The sequence below is a fragment of the Haliotis rubra genome, unplaced genomic scaffold (assembly GCF_003918875.1).
Source record: "Haliotis rubra isolate DU_JTF1 unplaced genomic scaffold, ASM391887v1 Scf410, whole genome shotgun sequence".
Classification (NCBI taxonomy): Eukaryota; Metazoa; Mollusca; class Gastropoda; order Lepetellida; family Haliotidae; genus Haliotis; species Haliotis rubra.
This window is the reverse complement of record NW_025767092.1, coordinates 32,962-52,656: the sequence shown is the minus strand read 5'-3', so window position 1 is coordinate 52,656 and position 19,695 is coordinate 32,962. Positions and strand designations below refer to the sequence as shown.

General features: G+C 45.7%; 1 protein-coding gene across 1 annotated transcript in view; it reads right to left on the bottom strand.

Annotated features, from left to right (window-relative positions):
• The window catches only part of LOC124288056 (circularly permutated Ras protein 1-like), a 56,155-nt gene extending 37,355 nt beyond the window's left edge, over positions 1 to 18,800 (bottom strand). The window contains exons 1-8 of the mRNA XM_046724626.1: positions 18,755 to 18,800; positions 17,465 to 17,651; positions 16,808 to 17,028; positions 13,939 to 14,017; positions 13,238 to 13,441; positions 6,584 to 6,770; positions 5,547 to 5,792; positions 4,012 to 4,128 (exon numbers count right to left, since the gene is read on the bottom strand). Of these exons, the coding sequence (XP_046580582.1) occupies positions 4,012 to 4,128; positions 5,547 to 5,792; positions 6,584 to 6,770; positions 13,238 to 13,441; positions 13,939 to 14,017; positions 16,808 to 17,028; positions 17,465 to 17,651; positions 18,755 to 18,800 (1,287 nt within the window). The remainder of the gene's footprint in view (positions 1 to 4,011; positions 4,129 to 5,546; positions 5,793 to 6,583; positions 6,771 to 13,237; positions 13,442 to 13,938; positions 14,018 to 16,807; positions 17,029 to 17,464; positions 17,652 to 18,754) is intronic.
• Positions 18,801 to 19,695: the final 895 nt, after the last annotated feature.

The window sequence follows — 19,695 nt, the reverse complement described above, 5'->3', positions numbered from 1 at the left end:
GGTTGACAATTCCGCCCAGTTTCGTAACTGATCGTGAGGTCCCCAGACTCAACAGTTATCTGAAACCACGATGAGTCAGTCGCCTATGTACGGGTGACAACACCGGCACTGCGATCTGGCTATCTGAGCTGTAATAAACCTCAATTTGGTGAACACCCTTGGCACCGTAATGTAGCCTAAGGAGAGCACCACGAAACTGGTAGCACGTCCGTCAAACAAGAAACCGAAGGTAAATCTTGAAATCAGGGTGCAATGGAACAAGGAGGTACGCGACCTCGAGGTCGATTGGCGTCGCCAATCCCTGTCTCGGCAGATGAGATCACCGGTAGCGGTGTCTCCATCTTGAAGGACAGTACCTCTATAAACTTGTTCACTCTCAGATGAGAATGGGTCTGAACATTCCGTTCGTAATGGCAACTATGAAATAAGTGGAGTCAAACCCACATATTCCTGACCATTGGAAACCACCACACTGGTTGCCTAGCCCAGCAAAGACTGGATCTGGGCGCGAGGTATTGTCGCCGTCTCGGGAAGCCGACACAGGAGTGTGTCGCTCCGCCCGGTGTTCGCGGCAGAATATAGTAATTCCCAGCAGTCGGCAACTTAACGTTTGCCGATGCCTGGGCACCTGAGGAAGTAAGCGAAGCTCAACAGACTTCCGTATTCCTCGAAACTGTCCCGGTATATGCCCATAACCGCCCTCATCATTTGACTGGCACAGCTACAATGCAGTCCCTAGCCAGATGAGAGTTGCCCCGTCAGATGCAGCCCAGAGTCGCCGACGAAAAAATTCCACCCGGGCTCTCTCCCCTTTCCACCAGCTCCCTCAGCAGCTGCTGAGATGCGCCAGTGGAGCATACAGCGTTGAGCTGTGAAGGGGGAAAGAACGGCAGACTTAAGGGAGAGTGTGAGGCCTTGTCCCGGATGCCGTGCTGGAAGCAGTCTTCCCTCCGGGAGGCGAACTCCAACGGTTCGGGTAGTCGACATGGACAACACCTGAGGCAACACAGCCGCGATTCTATCTCGCACTTGCCCTCAGGGACGAACCTACTTAGTAGTAAGTTCAAAGTAGCGAAATGAGCCGAAGCTCAAATCGACTTGTCCACTGTACGAGCCTGAACCCCGATTCCGAGGCACATGTGAGAAGCCTGACAATCAAGGTTTCACAAGCACTCAGACAGACCTCGGAGCGGCGAGGTGACAGTCACACCCGGCACACTCGATGGCATCTAGGTCAATACGTCGATAGACATCAGGCCGAGACCTGAACTACCGGAGTCGGGAATCTGCGCCCTACCAGTGCCGAAGCCTGGATCGGCGCTACCCACGGGGTTCAGAGAATCCGCAGAGCCGAAGCTCAGCTGTTCTAGACCGAACCCCGATCCCGAGACACGTAGGAGTAGCCTGATAAATCAGGTTTCCCCAAGTACTCTCCAAAAGCGCACTGAGCGTATAGTCAAACATAGCCTATAGCGCTATATAAATACCCATACATACACATGTATGTACGTCAGTGCTCGGGTCGGCGGTTCGAGTTCGAACCCCGATCCCCAACACATGGGAGTGGCCTGACAATGCAGGGCTCCCCTGGTGTAAGTGCACGGGTAGACCTCGGCGCGTCGAGGTGATCGGCAGCTCGTCACACTCAACGGCCGCTTGGCCAGGGCATCGATAGACATCAGGCCGAGACCTGAGCTAACAGCGCCGGGGATCTGCTCCGTACCGGGGCCGAAGCCCAGGTCGGTGCTAGTCCGATCTGCAGTCCCGAGACACAAGGGAGTAGCCTGGCAATGCAGGTTGCCCCTGGTGGACACAGGTAGACCTAGGAGCGCCGAGGTGATCGGCAGCTCAGTGGAACCCAGACCGGGGCGCCGAGAGGAACCTGCCGATATACAGGTTTCCCGGGCAACCCCGACTGACCACGTGGCGCCGAGGTGTCCCCGAGCCAACCCCCCCAGATGCGTCCGATCCACCCCCGACGACAGGCATGCTGAGCTCCTTGCGGAACCCAGACAGCACCGTGTCAATCGGGGCGGGAATTTCACCACAGACGACACCTGGTGAACTTACCTTCGAGATCAACACTTTGCGAGCCGAGCTCCTTACGGAGCCCGGACATCGCGCTATCAATCATCGAATTGACATTATGTTGAAGAATATGTTGCTGCAATAGTGAAGCAAATTGAGTCATATTTAAGTCAGCAACATTGTTTGCGGGGGAAACGATAAAGGGATTTCCTTAGAAACCTTTTATCAAATATTATCCCCCGCCTGAAGCAGATTAGTGAAAAACATAAAATCTGCGTGTCGGAAAGAATCGCCGCGAGGCGCAGAAACCCAGACAAAAACACAACCTCGGCCTATGAGCCCGCGTTGTGTGTAAGCGTATGAAATATGTATCATAATACAACATAATGTAACAGGAATATTGACGCAAAAAGCGTTTATTATGAGGATCCTTGATCGCCGTGGAGTGGCCCTCGGCTAAACACCGGAGGCACACTTTATAACCATCCTGTGGCGGTAGTGTGCATGGCACAACGCACAGGGCTTAAACTGCAACAAACAGAACCACGCCAGTGTTACTAGCAGGAACTGTGAAGCAGCAAACACATAAACACAAGTAATAGCAAGAATAATCCGCCGCGGGCGATATATAAATGCTACAAGCTACAGCCATTTAAATACTAAGCATACAATGCAAAGCAGAAAAAGGCTAGCCACCCCTGCGTGTACTAGTGATAGAGTAAAGTTGGTGATCTGAAGCGAACACTATCAAAATTACTCAACAACGACTTACCACAAATTCGCTGAAAGAAAGAGAATTTAGGCAAGCCTACCATATAATATGCAAACATAATATATGAACTCCCTACTACAAGCTACCAAGAACATATAGCAAGGAAACCACGATCGCGGTCCGCCATTTTGCCTGCCACATGGCTGGAAAACAGAGAACCCACGGCAAAGTTACAACAAAAGATGAATGAAAATATCCACATATGACGTCCATCTAACGCCCGTGCGTAGAGAAAGGAACCATACATACAGATTGAGACTCTTTTACACTCATCGTATCGGTAGGAGAGCAAACTCGAAACGAACACCACGCACGTCTATTCAACAGAACGACAGCATGAAAAGTGAGGTACGAGGTAGACGGCGAGAGTTACCTGCTCTTGGCTGTGTTGGTCCGGTGGGGCCCTGTAGGGGTGGTCTCACAAGACAAAACGAGTTTTTTGTTTTGTAAATATTTTATTAAAAATGTAGTTACAACTGTCGTAGGATTTAAAATGGACATTTTAATGCTTATATGTACCCCAAGGAGGACTTCTTCTGAAAAAGAATGGGTAATCCAATCAGTGTCTTACATGTGAAGTCAAACCAACTGTCAATACTCTTGATGTCACTCTTTGAGGTCAACTTCTCAGCTTTCTAACAACAACATAGTTTCAGCAGAGACCCATGCATACATGCTTTTAGTTAGTTGTTAAGAAAACAAAACTGTCTGAGAAAAAAATGGCGTCATGTTTGAACTCTGCCGACAGAGTGTTTCATGAGTCATTTATCACAACAAAGGATCAAACATTTGTTTTCATTACTATTATTGCTGCCATGGACTGGTATACCTGTAGTTATAAGTCAGACAGCATTTATCACTGGCTACTAGGAGTTTTGCCGATAGCTCAGTGCGTATTGGTCCAGCAAGTGATGTTTCTCAGTTTCTGGCCACTTTCTTCTAACCTCGAAATTAAAATTGTCTAAAATATTTATATATTTTAGGTCCCCAAAACTCGACATTTAAATCACCTTGAAAGCTCTGGGGGTGTCAAACCTCTAAATTTTAGTACCTTGAAAATTTCACGGTATACAGTATTTTTTTTTTCTAGGGAAAGAGTGAACGAGTTGGTCTTTGAACGTATGAATATGTGTGTTCGTCTTTTGTCAAAACAGCGTGGGAGAGTAGGGAGGGTTTCTGCTTTGGAGTCCCCGTTCTGAATTAAAAAGTACCTGGAAAGGCAGTTCCTCAACATCTGGGATATTGTTCGAATCTTTGAGCTTGAAGTTGAAAGTGAGGTCCGAGTCCTTCAGGGCATTGCCCACCTCCTTCACCAACCTACTGCAGTCCTGAAACAGAACAAGAAGGGATAACAATGTGTGAACATGCAACATTTTATTTTTGATTCAAGCATCTGCAACATGCAGATGAATTCAAGGTGAGGCACATACATGGAGAGGAACTGAGGAACAGAGGAACATACACTGAGAGGAATATGTGGACAGAGGAACACGCGGACAGACCAACGTATGTACAGAGGAATATATGTACAGGAATATATGTACAGAGGAATATCATGATGTACAGATAAGTATACCAAGGAACACATGCACAGAGGAACATGTGGACAGACCAACATAAATATATGTACAGAGAACACCTGTACAAAGGAGTATACCAAGAAACACATGCATAGAGGAATACGTGGACAGACCAACTTATAAACAGAGGAATATATGTACAGAGGAACACATGTACAGATAACACATGTACAAAGGAGCATACCAAGAAACACATGCACAGAAGAACACGTGGACAGACCAACGTATGCACAGAGGAACATATGTACACAGGAACATACATACACAGAAAATATACGTACACAGAGGAATATATAGATAGGGGAACTCATGGACAGTGGAACACATGAACAGAAAATCATGTACAGAAGAACACATGGACAGAGGAACACATGAGGAGAGGAACACATATACTACTACAGAGGAACACATGTGAAGAAAACAGAAGATTAGACATGTACAGAAGAACACATGTATAGAGGAACACATTACAAAAGAACACATGGATGAACACAGGTACAGAGAATACGTGTATAGAGAACACATTACAGAAGAACACATATGGATCAACAAAGGTACAGAGAATACGTGTATAAGAGGAACACATTACAGAAGACTGACTGACTGACTGAGTTTAGTTTTACGCCGCTTTTAGCAATATTCCAGCAATATCACGGCGGAGGACACCAGAAATGGGCTTAACACATTGTGCCCATGTGGGGAATCGAACCCGGGTCTTCAGCGTGACGAGCCAACGCTTTAACCACTAGGCTACCCCACCGCCCCCATTACAGAAGAACACATATGGATGAACACAGGTACAGAGAACACATGTATAGAGGAACACATTACAGAAGAACACATATGGATGAACAAAGGTACAGAGAATACTTGTATAGAGGAACACATTACAGAAGAACACATGGATGAACAAAGGTACAGAGAATATGTGTATTAGAGGAACACATTACAGAAGAACACATATGGATGAACAAAGGTACAGAGAACACATGTATAGAGGAACATGTATATAGAGGAACACATGTACAGAGGAACACATGTAAAGAAGGGACATACTTGCAGAGGAACACACTGAGAGAGAAACATGCTTGCAGAGGAACATGCCACGGAACTACAGTGTCCTCAAATGATTAAACACACTCCAGAACATGACAGGTCCCCCTTACCTTTGGATATCCTTCTTCAACAAACACAAGCGATGGATGCAGCAGGAAAGTGACATGAACTGATGAAGCCACGACCTTGTTCTGCCAGATAACTCGCAGCTGCCTGACAATCTCCATGGGGTTGAGGACGTTGATGGTGCCGCCTGAAGCCAGTGCACATGGACTAACATACTGCATCCCAACAGCCTCTCCCTCCACTGCCATGATGTTGATGACAATATTCTTTGAACGTGCATATCCGCCGATCTGGAATTACAAAGAATAAACAAATGTATAATAGAGAAACTACAGCAAGCAGGAGCTAAACTGACTTATGTTTATGTTCACGCTTGTCTCACTTTTAGTCTGCATTGTGGAACATGAATATTCTGAATTAGGAGTGTGGATAAAATTTATAAGGTTACATTCCTTTTCAAAGTATTCAAAAAATGACAAATGAATCAATGAAGAATTAATACCACTACTTTGCTCATTATTGAAAATACAGTACACCTGCTAACAAACAAATGTTGATCGTGCTCAAGGATGAACTTCCCTTCCTCAACTGATCTAAGACTTTACTCATTATGGAATATATATATATATAATGAGAGTAAAAATTCCACAACAATATCTTAGCAATACATTTTCTAATTGGGATTTCCTTCACTATATTCAGTTTTAAGAGTTTCTGACACAGAAATCAGATCTGCTTGCCTGAAATCTATTTTGCATGCTAAGAACGCTGATTGCCTGATAATAAAGTTCACATGATGATCTTATCTGCTTTGATGTAGTCATGAGATCTTCATAAACAGGGGCGGTGGGGTAGCCTAGTGGTTAAAGCGTTCACTCGTCACGTCGAAGACCCGAGTTCGATTCCCAACATGGGTACAATGTATGAAGCCCATTTGTGTTGTCCCCCACCTTGATATTGCTACAAGTGGCATAAAACTAAACCCACTTACTTTATCTTAACAAACACTAAAAAATCTTATTCTAAGAGATGGAAAATCTGGTCTAGTACCAGTAATTATTACAGATGATTTGCAGCTTACCTTTGTATAGAATGAGTCACGGATATTGTCAGCTTTCGAACCAATTCCAGAGTTTGGCGCCCCATCAGTACATAGCACAATCTCTGACGAAGGCACATCACTCACAAATCCAGCACATATTGCTAGCGCAGGGCCAAGAGCTGTGGATCCTCCTATGTGAAGATCTGCCACCTTCTCCATCAAATTGCTGGAAAATATGTGAATTTCATGTTAAATAAAGCCTTATACTTTTCCTATCATTAGTCTCATCATGCAAGAAATTATCCACAATTCATTTTGAATTATACATATTTTTCCTTATCCTGACTCATTCTTATTGCTTGTTGAATCCGACGGAATTGGTGGTGGGTCAAGCCACTTCTGGATTCCTTAGTGATGAATTTACGTCCTATTTACCCCCCATGGGAACTTCTGATGGCACTGCTGCTGCTGTTGATCCATATGTCGAACTTTATCTGGTAAATTGGGGGGACCATAATATATCAAACTCTTCTGTAACCGTACATGTGGATTTCAATAACTCCAACTCTTGATGTTCGTAATAAGTGGAGCAGCGACCCTATCCGTGTACAAGTAATTCCTTACAAGTACAGGGTCTAATATTCATGCTAGTCTGTTCTAGCCTTGGAGTATGAGCTTTGCATGACATGCGATAAAAGGGCCAGATACATCTCAGAGCCTTTGTGGGACCGTCAGCTGTCACTGCTACAACCAGAGGCCCAAACTGGTGGATACCGGAGACATCCTCGGTAGCGATATCTCTGAGGTAGTGGTTAGCAAATACTGTCTACGATTTCCAAAAACACCCTTCCATGATCGTGGATATTGAGCAGTTTCCATGTAGAGCGAGTGTAGAAGCCAATGCTCTAACTTCGTGTGGGTTGGAGGCTCGTGGAGGCTCAAGTCCTGCTGCCTTGTAGGCTCGTAGTATGATTGCTCTCATCCAAACTGATATCGTAGTACGTGAGATCTCTGTGGGTGTCTCCGACGATATGGGGATGAAAAGGCTTTTGAATATGCGTGTCCTGGTTTTAGACTTTTGTAGATAGAATTTCAGTGCTCTGACTGGACATAAGGATAAGTCTTGAATATCCTGTGGTCCAAGCATTGTAGATAATGCTGGGATGGGGAATTGTCTGTCCGGTTGACCTGGCAGTTGATTCTTGGTTATGAAATCCCATCTCAATCCTAGATGAACTATGTTGTGACATGTGTCAAAACGTATTCGTTCGAAGTCCAGAGCATGTATTTCTGACATGCGCGCCGCTGTTGCCAAGGCGATCAGAAATAGCTTTTTCTGTGTAAGAAATTCGTAACAACTTCTTTCTAGTGGTTCGTACGCATCACTGGAGAGATATCGTAATACCACGTTGAGATCCTAAGCCGGCGCTTTAAATTTCCTTTGTTGTTCTTCCAGTTTAAAAGAGCGTAGCAAGGCCAGTAACTCTGGCACTTTCGACAGTTTCACGCCTGTCTTCATGGTGATAACTGATCTGAGAGCCGCTAGGTATGTAGATAATGTAGAACCTTTTAATCTCTTTATTTGTCTGAGATGACAAAGATATTCCGCCACTTGAGGATGTGTTGCTTTCACTGCTGTGAAACCTTTCCTCGATGCATATTTCTCAAAGCTTTGCCACTTATCGTCATACAAGTTACGAGTAGATCTGCAGAAAGCTACTGTATCCTCTTTTCGACAAGCAAGTCGTGATACGTTCCATACGTGTAGGTGGAATGATCTGGGATACTTGTGAACTTGCTTGGTGTGAGGATGAATTAGTAGGTTCGACCAAACTAAGTTGTATTGATGGTTTTCCGAGTTCTTGTAAGAGAACGGGAAGCCACGTTCCTGCTGGCCAGTAAGGCGCGACCAAAATCAGTTGTAGGTTGCTTGTCTGCCTGATTTTCTGTAATACCTGTGGTATTAACGCTGGCGGAGGGAACGCATACGCGTTTAGTCCTTCCCATGGGATGCTTAGAGCGTCTGTCGCCCATGCTTGCAGATCGGGAGTTGGAGAGATGAATGTTGCAAGTTGATTGTTGAATCTTGTGGCGAATAGGTCTACGAGTGGAGACCCTATCGTCTGTATGATGCACCTGAATGCTTGTGGATGTAACATCCATTCTGTTGGGGATGGTTGATGTGGTCGAGATAGCGCATCTGCTATTACATTCTTGGCTCCCGGAATGTGAAATGCTTTCACATAGATGTTCAGATTGTCTATTATGTTGAAGAGTTGAAAGCTGAGGTCTAGGAGATTCCAAGATCTTGTTGATCCTTGTTTCTTTATGTAGAACGCCACTGTTGACTTGTCCGTATGGATCATCAATTATGCATTTCTTAGTATGTTGGACCAATGTAGTAGGGCATTTACTACTGCTTTCATCTCGAGCATGTTGATCTGCAGATTCGTTTCTTGTTTCGACCATTTCCCGGCAGCCACTTCGTTGTCGAAGTGTGCTCCCCATCCTTGCAGTGATGCGTCTAAGTAGAGGTGGACGTTGCACTCCGGCTCTATTAAGTAATTTCCGCCGCAAACATTCGACTTCTGAGTCCACCATAGTAGATATGGTTTTAGTCTGTCTGGTATTTCGAAGGGGTCCAGACTGTATAAATGAGTGTTCACAAATCTCTGTAGTGGGCGCAGTTGTAGTCTTCCTCTGTGCGTCATGTCTTGAGCTGACGTGAGGAGACCTAATAGGCTCTGCCATTCTCGTAGTGGTAACGAAAAGAGTAGAACTTGAGAGATCATTTGTTGTATCTTGATCCAACGATCCTCTGGAAAGAGAATGCGATTCTTCGTTGTTATAAGCCGTATTCCTAGGAATTGTAAGTCCTGAGTAGGCTCTAGTTCCGACTTGAGGAGATTTACTAGCCATCCTAGTTGAGTGAGAAGTCTAATGGTGAAGTTCAATTGCAGTCTGAGTTGACTGGGATCTTGCTGAGCTTGAATCCCGTCGTCTAGGTAGAACGCACTGCGTAGACCTCGACGATGTAGATATATATTGATGGGCTTTGTCACTCGAGTAAACAACCAGGGGGCCGACGATATTCCAAATGGCAGGACCTTCCATTGGAAATGACGTCCGTTGAACAGGAATCGAAGATATTTCCTTGACTCCGGATGGATCGGGATGTGTAATTATGCATCCTGTAAATCTATGCTGGCGAGGTAGTCGTGGTTATGGAAGATGAATCATCTTGAACTTTGCGGTTGTTAGCAGGTAATCTTTGTTGAACTTCCTCATGTTGTAAATGAGTCGGAACTTGTTTCTTTGGAGTTTTTCTTTGGTACCAGAAAAATTGGGGAGTAGAAACCTGGTGTGACGCAGTGTTTTATCTCTTCTATTGCGCCTTTCTCTAGTAGAGATGTGATGGCTTCTAGTAGATTTCCCTTCTGGTCTGCAGCGTAGTTGTGAACCAATGGGTTGATTGTTACTGGTGGTACTGCTTGTAGCTGTATCCTGTAACCTTTGCGTAGAATCTGAGATACGAAGTCGTCTTGAAGAATTCCCCAATTCTTCCAGTAGAGTTGCAGACGTCCACCCACTTGTGAAGGTTGTACTGGAACGGCTGGGGGTGGAAGACTCCAGTCGTTCCGAACCCGTTTTTCTTCGTCTGGAACTTCTGGCACCTCGAAAGGGCCGACCTATTCCGTAGTTACCTCTTGGAGCTGCCGATGGGCGACGAAAAGAATCCTTATTCCCTTTAGTGTTGCCTAATTTCTTATCCCTTGCTCTCTGGATGCCTGCAAACTTCGATTTGCCAGAATAACGTTGGGAGGTCTGACGTATCACACTGGCCAGTGTATTGATAGACTTGATCATCATCACCTCTCTGGAATCTTTAGCGACTTCTTTGGCGACTTCATCAATTTCTCCTGCGAAGATGAATGGTGCTGACCAAGGGGCTCTGTAGAGTGTCTTGGTAAATTTCTCGCTCAAAGTACAGGGAGATAACAGTCCTTACCTTCTTGATAACGTTAAGCCTGCAGAAATGGATGATAGGTGTTCAGACATGAACTGATGATCCTTTTTCTGTGTAAGTAGAGCTGAATAAACCATTCGGTCTCCCTCTGAAGTTGAATTCTTAAACTTCGAGATGAGGGTCTCGTTGATAGCTCTTGACCTGGCTAGGCCGAAGAAGGTTTGTCTGGTTACTGTGTCTAACTGTGCCAGCTTTTCATCTTCTATCTTGCAAGATTTCGTCCGAGTGTCGTTGATGATCTTATAATTCTCGTTTATCTCTGGGGCCTTCATGAAGGGTTCCATATTATATGGTGTAGAGAGAACTTCTTTGCGTTGAATGACGGAATACTCTGAGTCTGGTATTTTGTTGCCTTCTTGAAGGCTGTGCTGAGGTTGTCTGGAATGTCTGAGACAGGGTCGATAGGTGGCATCGTAAGTGTGTCTATATCATCATTCAACATCAAGTACGATAGTGCTTCGTTGGTCTCCTTGGAGGGTGATACGAGTTCCAAACCGTTGGCCATCCATGACTTGATTTCCGAGTCAGAAAATATAATTCCGCCGTCATCTTCCTGCTCTGAGGATAGATGTCTTCTAGTGTCGTCTGAACGAGGAGATCTGTAAGATCTGTATGACGATCTATGTGGTGACCTGCGTGGTGATCTGTATGGAGACCTGCGTGGTGACCTTCATGGTGAACCATACGTTCGTGAATGTGTTCGTGACTTCCTTCGTGGGGACCTGCGTGGAGATAGAGATGATCGTGCGCGCCTTCACGCGAACCTACGTGTAGGTGAACTGCTTTGTCAAGGGTTGGAGTCTTGTGACAAAACTCTCTGTGCCTTCGTACGGGTGTTGATTCTCTTCTTGGTAATGAACTGTTACGTGCAGGTTCGTTACGCTTGTCCGTATCTGAAGTCGATGATGATCTACGTGGGTTTGGTGAACGTCTAGTCCTTTCGCCGGACGTAGTCGGTGCAGGTTCTACGTTGGTATGGCTGCCAGATATTCGTGCGGACGTGGAATCTTCATGTACTCTCTGCAGGACGTTGGTTCCCAACGGACGTGGTGTGCAGCTCAGTTGACCTTCACTCGGGTTCGTCGCAGCTCTCTCGCGTGCGAACCGTTGTTCCATCAGATCCAACATCTGTCGGGTAAATTGCTGCATAAAGGCGCCCGGGTTGAAGGTCTGTGTTGTCTGTGGTAATGACGACGCATCTGAGACGGATGAGGCTTCTTCCGAAGGGGCGTTGAACCTCTCTGCCGAACGTCTGCGTTGAAAGGTTGTCCTGCGTGGTCACGGTAGAAGACGCCTTCGTCTTCTTCTTAGATGTGATCTCAGGGATGAGGATGGGCGGCTCATCGTAGACATCTTTTTCATCCAGAGGGACGATCTCAGCTATAAAGGCCTTGTTTTCTGCGTTGCCCCATGTGGAGACTTCGACGAAGTCTTAGCTGTAGCTGACTTCTTCCTCTGGGAAGATGATGCCCTAGTCTTCTTAGACTGCGAAGAGGAATTATCAGATGTAGATGACCTCTTCCTGGCGCCATGTCTATGGCAGCGACCTCCTCCGTAGACGTTCTCAATAGACCACTGGAATGGTGAATCTGACAGACACCAACTGCCAGTCCTCTGCAAGCTTAGCCGGTTTAGACATGTCATGTAAATTCGTCTGGACCTGTCCTTTGCACGTCTAGACAGATAAAATGAATATTTATAAAATGCAATATCCTACAGGTGAAAACACAACTGACAACGAGAGTCAGATAAACATACGGGCTTGCAATTAGGACATAGGTTATGTGGATCAACAGCAGACAATCTATACCTACAACCAGAACAAGATTTCATCAATTGTAAACAATCTGAACAGTCACGTAAAAACGTCATAAAACAGAGAAATTTGAGAATTAATTCCGTAAAATATTGTACGTAAACGTTAACTAAAGCCTTATACAGCTAATTTAGAAGAAGGGCCTCAATAATAAAAGGATATAATGCCGTATAGCGGACCAGGTGCTCTCACAACCGCCCACTCGGGCGAATCAGGGGAGATTGAGGAGCATGGGTGACAGGTGGCGCCGTTTCCCGCCAGAACCTGGGGAGGGGAGATGACTCCTGGTAAGTGATTTTACGTCCGCTTTTTTAGGGAACTTCAAAAAGGGGATTCAAGTGTTCCACTAGCATTCGGAAGGAAAGGGAGACAAGCAATAAGCATGAGTCAGGATAAGGAAAAATAACATGTATTACATGCTATGTCATTGTATTGCATGGAGACAATCACTGGACTGAAGGAAAACCAAGTTCTATGGATAGTCATCTTCTTTATTGCAATGGGTGTGACGTTTTGGTGTAGGTACTAAGCCATCACTTGCTTGATAACGGTGTTAGTACCTATACCGAAATGTCGCACTCATTGCAATAAAGAAGTTGATTATCCATAGAACTTGGTTTTCCTTCATCTATACAACTTCTAAAATGCCTCTCAAAGAAATCACTGGACTGTCTATTCCAGATTTCATTTGTTTACAAACAACATCATACAACTGTAATGCTGCTGAAACAAATATAGGCTAGTGATATAGCCGCAATTGTACATTTGACTCTGCTTTTAGCAGAGATTTGTTATGATTTGGTCACTTCCATTTACATGTATTAAAATGGTTGCGAAGACCAACACTCACTCGTGAGAAAGTCGCAGAGGTTTGATCTCATTTTTCTTTGCTTGCTTTTGGCCCTCCATGATGAGGGCATCGAAGTTATTCATGTCAACTCCAGTGACCTTCTTGCTGCTTCCAGTCCCATCGCCTACAATCTCAATACGTGAGTCAAAGAGGACCAACATGACCTGCTTTTCAGGCTGCTCTTGTTTCAACAGCTCTACTTGTCTGTAACAGATAAGAAATGTAAATTATAAAAATATGTTTGTCACTTTATTCCAAATGCTTATACTTGTAAACTGAAAAAATGCATATGCAAATGTCTGTTTGATGTCTGGATAAATGGCCACAAAATATAATTAAGCTGTTCTGAATATTTAGTTGTGAAATAGTCAAAGGCAACAATGTCCTTGTATGGATTCTAATCCCTAAAGCACAAAAACACATCTTTTCAAAATTTCAGTTAACGCAAACACATGTTTTAATAATGTTTCAGTATTTACTTTGTGTTTTCAATTCATAGCTTCTTAAGTCTTGTGTTCAGTTCAAAATCAATTTGCCTCAAGTTGACATTTTCACTCACAGATAGCAAGACATTAACTTAAACAGATCACATGTTATCCGACACAAAATAAAAAATATCTGTCAGTTATTATGTTTTCCATGATGAAATACCATATCTATACAAAAATCCAAAATTATTGTTTCACTGTCATGAAATGTACCTCATCACGGCCTCCTTGATGCACTCCAGCCGAGATTTTGCCTCCAGCTCCTCTCCACTTCGAGCCTGCTTCCATGCCGCTATTAAAGAAACACAGAAACAGATATTTAGACAAATATAAATCTTGTATCGTAACTGCTCAGTTCCAAAAAGGTACATACATATACAGACAAATGCATACAGATAAACATACGTAGAGAGCAACACATGCACAGAGGAACACATACAGAGGAAACTACAGATGAGACTACAGAGGAAAATATGTAGAGGGCTCTGATGGACACGCCTGGACGTTACTCCATCTGTCAGTTCTGATGAACACGGCCGACATAACTCCATCTGTAAGATCTGATGGACACGGCTGGACGTAACTCCTTCTGTCAGTTCTGAACTCCTTCTAACTGTCAGTTCTGATGGACACGGCCTGATCTAACTCCATCTGTCAGTTCTGATGGACGGCTGGAGGTAACAGTCCCTGATCTAACTCCATCTGTCAGTTCTGATGGACACAGATGGAGTTGAGGTCCATCAGAACTGACAGATGGGTTGTGTCCGTGTCCATCAGAACTGACAGATGGAGTTAGATCAGGCTTTTCCATCAGAACTGACGTCAGGCCATCAGAACTGACAGATGGAGTTACGTCAGGCTGTGTCCATCAGAACTGACAGAAGGAGATGGAGTTAGATCAGGCCGTGTCCATCAGAACTGACAGATGGAGCTGTCAGGCTGTGTCCATCAGAACTCACAGATGGAGTTACTCCATCATCAGAACTGACAGATGGAGTTACCTCCAGCCGTGTCCATCAGATCTGACAGATCCATCTGTCAGAACTGACAGATGGAGTTACGTCAGGCTGTGTCCAGGTAAGGCCTGATCTAACTCCATCAGTTCTGATGGACACGGCTGGAGGTAACTCCTTCTGTCAGTTCTGATGGACACAGCCTGACGTAACTCCATCTGTCAGTTCTGATGGACACGCCTGATCTAACTCCATCTGTCAATTCTGATGGAAAGGCCTGATGGAGTTCCATCTGATCTAAGTCATCTGATGGACACAGGCTGGAGGTAACTCCATCTGTCAGTTCTGATGGACACAGCCTGATCTAACTCCATCTGTCAGTTCTGATGGACACGGCTGGAGGTAACTCCATCTGTCAGTTCTGATGGACACAGCCTGACGTAACTCCATCTGTCAGTTCTGATGGACACGGCCTGATCTAACTCCATCTGTCAGTTCTGATGGACACGGCCTGAGGTAACTCCATCTGTCAGTTCTGATGGACACAGCCTGACGTAACTCCATCTGTCAGTTCTGATGGACACAGCCTGACGTAACTCCATCTGTCAGTTCTGATGGACACAGCCTGACGTAACTCCATCTGTCAGTTCTGATGGACACGGCCTGATCTAACTCCATCTGTCAGTTCTGATGGAAAAGGCCTGATCTAACTCCATCTGTCAGTTCTGATGGAAAAGGCCTGATCTAACTCCATCTGTAAGTTCTGATGGACACGGCTGGAGGTAACTCCATCTGTCAGTTCTGATGGACACAGCCTGACGTAACTCCATCTGTCAGTTCTGATGGACACAGCCTGACGTAACTCCATCTGTCAGTTCTGATGGACACAGCCTGACGTAACTCCATCTGTCAGTTCTGATGGACACGGCCTGATCTAAGTCCATCTGTCAGTTCTGATGGAAAAGGCCTGATCTAACTACATCTGTAAGTTCTGATGGACTGGAGAGTAACTCCATCTGTCAGTTCTGATAACTCCATCCATCAGTTCTGATGGACACAGCCTGACGTAACTCCATCTGTCAGTTCTGATGGACACAGCCTGACGTAACTCCATCTGTCAGTTCTGATGGACACAGCCTGACGTAACTCCATCTGTCAGTTCTGATGGACACAGCCTGACGTAACTCCATCTGTCAGTTCTGATGGACACGGCTGGAGGTAACTCCATCTGTCAGTTCTGATGGACACGGCTGGAGGTAACTCCATCTGTCAGTTCTGATGGACACGGCTGGAGGTAACTCCATCTGTCAGTTCTGATGGACACGGCTGGAGGTAACTCCATCTGTCAGTTCTGATGGACACGGCTGGAGGTAACTCCTTCTGTCAGTTCTGATGGACACAGCTGGACGTAACTCCATCTGTCAGTTCTGATGGAAAAGGCCTGATCTAACTCCATCTGTAAGTTCTGATGGACACGGCTGGAGGTAACTCCATCTGTCAGTTCTGATGGACACAGCCTGACGTAACTCCATCTGTCAGTTCTGATGGACACGGCTGGAGGTAACTCCTTCTGTCAGTTCTGATGGACACAGCCTGACGTAACTCCATCTGTCAGTTCTGATGGACACAGCCTGACGTAACTCCATCTGTCAGTTCTGATGGACACAGCCTGACGTAACTCCATCTGTCAGTTCTGATGGACACGGCTGGAGGTAACTCCATCTGTCAGTTCTGATGGACACGGCCTGATCTAACTCCATCTGTCAGTTCTGATGGAAAAGGCCTGGTCTAACTCCATCTGTAAGTTCTGATGGACACGGCTGGAGGTAACTCCATCTGTCAGTCCTGATGGACACAGCCTGACGTAACTCCATCTGTCAGTTCTGATGGACACAGCCTGATGTAACTCCATCTGTCAGTTCTGATGGACACAGCCTGATCTAACTCCATCTGCAAGTCAAGTTCTGATGGACAATGCCTGATCTAACTCCATCTGCAAGTTCTGATGGACAAGGCCTGATGTATCTCCATCTGCAGGTTCTGATGGACAAGGCCTGATCTAACTCCATCTGCAAGTTCTGATGGACAAGGCCTGATGTAACTCAATCTGGAAGTTGTGGGCATCTCACCTTGTAGTTCTGGGACAGCTGCTTTGGAGTCCATTGAGCCGCTGATATCCATGCAGTACACAATAATTCCTGGCGTGACCTTCTGGACAACCTCCTCCTTGCCCTCCTTCTCCTTCTCTTCTTTCTCGGTTGCTGGACTCAACATGTAGTCAAACATCAACTCTTTCGGTATCTCCTCTGCTGTAACTTCTAGTTTTTTGTTCTCTTTACCGCAGTACTCACTGAAAGGTAGAACACAATTCCATGTGATCTCATATCTAATGTAATTCTAAATGAAAATTATGTTGTAGAAACATGGCATATTATTCCGTCAGAAAAAATATTCAATGTAAATCAGACCCTTAAAAACAACCAGACTGGGGAAAATAACCTTACTGATAATAATTTATTAACTCTCAAACCAATACTCCCAGTGCTTCATTAACAAGTAGAATAACATCACATATTGCTCTGTTAGGGACTGTTCATAAGTTATGGCTGGGGGTTGGGGGTAGGGGTTGGGGTGTCACTTACTTTGTACAGAAATCTGGGGGGAGATTCACATTGCACATGCTTCTCCATAATAATCATCTTCACCCCGACAACCTATGAATGGTCCCTTATCAATTTTGAAGACTGTTGAAAAATGTGTCAATGAAGAAGTTGCTCCATACTGACCACGTCCACTGTCGTGTATCTCCATCGTCAACAAGGACTGACGTCTGACACAGGACAGCATCACACTTGCTGCACCGAATTGGATCCCCCGTCACAAGCTGTGGGTCATCTGCCAGTGAACCAAGGGGGATGTGCATGATGTTACCATCAATCTTCTTTGTCTTGATGGGTGTCCTACTCGATGGCGCTGGAGGTGGCAGTGTGAGAGGGTGAGTGAGACAGTGAGTGAGACAGTGAGTGAGTTTGATTTTATGCTGCTTCTAGCAATATTCCAGCAATAACACAGCAGGGCTGTGAGGATGTACTAGTAGATTCGTACACTCTGGTAGTTGCAGTAGAGGCAGTCCTAGGTCTTGTATGAGAATAGGAATTCATATTCTCGCTGGTCAAAAGGCGTGCCCCAAATAGTTGTGGGTCTCTCGCCTGACTGATTTCTGCAATACCCTAGGTATTAGAGCTGGTGGAGAAACACGTAAGTGTTTAGTCCTAGGCAGGAGATGCTTCGCATGTCCGTTGCCCCTGTCCGTGGATCTGGTATTGGTGAGATGAATGTTATCAGTTGACCCTTGTGGGGAAGAGGTCTCTTAAAGGTTCAACCATCTCTTATATGATCTGTTTGAAGATCTCTGAATGTAGCATCCAGTCTGTTGAGAATGGCTGCGTTGGACAGGATAGTGTATCTGCTAACACATTCTTGGTTCTTGGAATGTGGCATACTCTGCTGTGGACAGTCAGGTTGACTGTTATACTGATCAACTGAAAGCAGAGGTCCAGAAGGTTCGCCAACTTTGTTGATCCTTCTGTGGATGTAGACCGTCACTGTGGAGGTGACTGTGTGTACCGTTAGATGAGCATTTTATAAAAAAGCTGATCCGGTGGAGTATGGCGTTTATTGCTGCTTTCATTTCCAGCATATGGAAGTGCAGATCGTCTCTGCTATGGTCCATATCCCAGCTGACACATTGTTGACAAGGTGTGCTCCCACTCTAGGAGAGATGCGTCCCCATAGAGATGCGTCTTGTACTGCGACCCGCTAATTAGGTGCGTCTGCAACCCTCCTTCATACGGAGTTCACCATATATAGATATGGGTTATAACCTCTCCGGATCGTCCGGTTGTATATTCATGAAGACCAGTAGTGGGCGTAGTTGTAATTTTTTCTCTGCATGTCATGTCTTGTGCTGACGTGCGAAAACCCAACAGATTCCGCTACTTCGTAGTAAAAACGGAGAGAGTAGTGCTTGAGATACAAGAACTTGTATCTATATCCTACGATCTTGACACCCTTACCGTGTCTGTAAGGAAATGAAGCAATGGCCGACTCGGTGACTGCCATCGTTGAGAACTCTATGTAAAAATCGCCTGGCTGCCACGCCCTCGTCTTCAATGATGACAGGGGAGGTCTCTAACCCCATGAAGGCAGCCAAATCACGAAGGTCCCGTCTAACTGGACTGTAATGGAGGCGTTGCTCGCTCGCTGACGACCTGCGTGAAGACCTTCATGGAGACCTGCGCGTAGACCTGCGTGGAGACCTGTGTGGGGATCTGCGTGGAAATCGGCGAGGAGATCGACGTGGTAAATAGCCCGACGAACTGTGCCTGTAGGGTGACCTGTGGGTTCGCGAAGGTCCTGGTGAATCCCTCGATGATCTATAGGACAAAGATGGGTCCGATTCTGTATCCGGGGATGGCGATTCCTCCTTCGAGAACGCCTTCGCGAATGCTGATCGTCCGTGTCCGCCGCAGGGGATGTAAGGCTGGCCTGTAGTGTAGACCTGCTGCCAGATGTCACGTTGATGGAGGGTCCCTCAGAGACGACGACTGCGTTGGAACCTTCGCGAAAAGGCTCGGGACCTCGTTGTGGGCTGTGACTTCTACTCCAGGCCGTAACGCTGTTCATCTCCTGCATAAGGTCCCCCCGGTTTGAAGGTCTGTTGTGGTAGTAGCGCTGCCCTTTCTGCGTTGATAGCGACGTGGCCCACAGGACGCTCATCTGTTGTCATCGTAGATACCTGGGGTACCGTGGAGATCTGCGCTGAAGTCACCGTAGCTGACTGGTCGTTACTTGTGATGAACCTCTGGGAAGATGATCGGTTGATCATCGGAGAGTACCTGTACCGTCAACGGAACAATCTCAGCAGAGAAAGTCCTTGTAGTCTGCGCAGACGTCCCCGTAGAGTTGTCGTCATCTAAGGGGTGTGTAGCCTTCTCTGGGTAGAGGATGGCGTCTA